The sequence below is a fragment of a genome, assembly GCF_019968955.1.
Source record: "MAG: Porospora cf. gigantea A chromosome Unknown PgA_NODE_4109_length_2295_cov_721.259, whole genome shotgun sequence".
Lineage (NCBI taxonomy): Eukaryota > Apicomplexa > Conoidasida > Eugregarinorida > Porosporidae > Porospora > Porospora cf. gigantea A.
This window is the reverse complement of record NW_027151680.1, coordinates 1-2,295: the sequence shown is the minus strand read 5'-3', so window position 1 is coordinate 2,295 and position 2,295 is coordinate 1. Positions and strand designations below refer to the sequence as shown.

The window sequence follows — 2,295 nt, the reverse complement described above, 5'->3', positions numbered from 1 at the left end:
CCCAGGTCGCGGGATTCAGAGTCCCGAGTGCTAACCACTACACCACACAACCACATTGTACGAAAAGCTCTGATCAGCCAAGTACTATGAGGGTCTCACGGACGTCATACGAAATGCTCATCAGCCAAGTACTATGAGGTCTCATCCCGCGACCTTTTTCACTGGCACAAGACCCTCATAGTGCTTAGATCAGAGCTTTTCGTATAACACGAGCGTAGTTGGAGTGTAAATACAATCAATCTTAACACAGGATCCACTTCTTGAAGTTATCCCAGGTGACACCAGTATTGGTGGGGTCAACCTCCTTTAGCATCCTTCGAATGTCTCTCTCGGAGATGGCGCCGCCGTTCTTCCCTGTGAGAAGTGTGCGGAAATCTTCCGCAGAGATGACGCCATCGCCATTAGAGTCAAGTTTCTGGAAGGTGCCCCAGACGAGGTTCAAGTAGGACTCCGACCAATCCATGCACGCGGCGACAAGCTCAGTGTACCCTATGGCTCCCTCTCCCGAGGTGTCAATGGCGTTTACTAGTCGGTCGATGTCTCGCGAGGACCAACCAGCCCGTGACAAGCAACTGGCAACCTCGTCCCGACTGAGTACCCCGTCCTTGTTCGTGTCCATGCTGCGAAAGAGCTTCGAGAGCTTCCGAATCTCAGGCCCCGTAACATTCATTTCGTGGGACATTACGTTGTAGACCAAACCCTTGAGCTCATTGCCTCGCATGTACTTCTGTAGGTTGCTATCCAGGTCGCAGTCCAGCACTGCAGTCTCGCACTTGACCTGGCGAAACCAGTCGTGCTCGAGACATTCCTTGGCCGAAGGCCGGTCATGAACGCTCTTCGAGAGCATTCGACGCAAGAGATCGCGGCCCTGACGTGAGACAACGCGGCAATCCACGGCGTAATTTGGCTCATACTTCTGGATCTTCTTGGAGAGCTCTTCTGTGGAACTGCCGAAGAAAGGCAGCATGCCGGTGAGGAGCACATACAGAATCACCCCGGACGACCAGACGTCCGCCTTCAAGCCACAACGGCGGTTGAAGACCTCGGGAGCCATGTAGAGTGCGGTACCCGCTGGGAATATATACTTGCCAGAGGCAAACGTCTCCGCGACTCCGAAGTCGATGACCTTCACCGTGTCAAAATTATCTGGGGTGTGCAGCATAATGTTCTCCGGCTTGAGATCCTTGTGGATGATGTTCTGGCTATGGCAGTAGGCCACGGCTTCGAGGACCTGCTTCATTATCTTGGCCACTTGAGCCTCGCTGAAGCGCTTGCCCTTCTTTTCCCCATCGAGGATGTAGGCCAGGAGCTCACCCCCCAGACAGGTCTCCATGATGATGTACATGTACTGCGAGTCTTCGAAGACCTCGAAGATTTTGATGACGGAAGGGTGGTCAACACGTTTCATTATTTCGACCTCGGCGTAAATCTGCAGCAGCGGGCAGCTTGACGTCTTCTTGTCTATGACTTTGCAGACGCGCTCGAGCTGGGAGGTGTTGTCCTTGACCAGAAACACCTCTCCAAAACTACCAGACCCTAGACGCCTCACTTTAGAAAAGAACGACCAGAATTGCTCATCGCGCTTCAATTGCTTGTGGCTAACCATCTGCTGTCGGTCCAAACACAGCTTACGGTCTTGGTAATACTTGGCGCGCACATTGCTAAGGATGCTCTCGTAGAGCATAGCGAACTCGGCTTGACTTAGGCGAGCGCCGTTCTCGTCGATGTCATACCGCTGCATGAGCTTGTACACCGTCTCGTCGTCCACCGGTGGAAGTTCCATGTTGCGCACCAAGGAGTCGATGCACCTCCGCAACTCCAACAGACAGAGCTCGCCGTCGCCGTTCCTGTCAAAGTGCTGGAATGTGTAGCGCGCGGAGCGTCGTAGGGCGTTCCGGTCGTTGAGGACGCGGTCCAACTTCTCTTTCAAGCCAGTCATTATGGGAGTTTAGCCATTAATTGCGTCACCGAGGTCGCTTACATCCTATCCTTGACAGCCCCAAAAACACAGAGCCACGACAGGTGGGATACGGCTTCTCCCCGCACTCCTGCTACCCACAACCACCAATCGAGTGGCCACCCCACAATTCATATCCCATAGCCCTGAAAGTCGTAATTCCATTATTCTGAGATGACCAGGGCTGGTATTTGGGGGCAGCATCCACAGCCGTCGATCTTATCGCTGACGACTAGTGGCTACCAAGAACTGAGGAGGACATAGAAACCCTGGCTCACCCCAGGTGCCGAATTTTTCCGACATCCACCCAGTGATGACTTAGCGATCTGATCTTCTGA

General features: G+C 53.5%; 1 protein-coding gene across 1 annotated transcript; it reads right to left on the bottom strand.

The window, feature by feature from the left end:
- Window positions 1–241: 241 nt before the first annotated feature.
- On the bottom strand, window positions 242–1,939 carry KVP18_003818 (uncharacterized protein; the record flags this gene model as incomplete). The annotated part of the gene is made up of 1 exon (XM_067955864.1): window positions 242–1,939. The coding sequence occupies one exon, from the start codon at window positions 1,937–1,939 to the stop codon at window positions 242–244; it is 1,698 nt and encodes a 565-aa protein (XP_067808813.1).
- Between the last annotated feature and the right edge of the window lie 356 nt (window positions 1,940–2,295).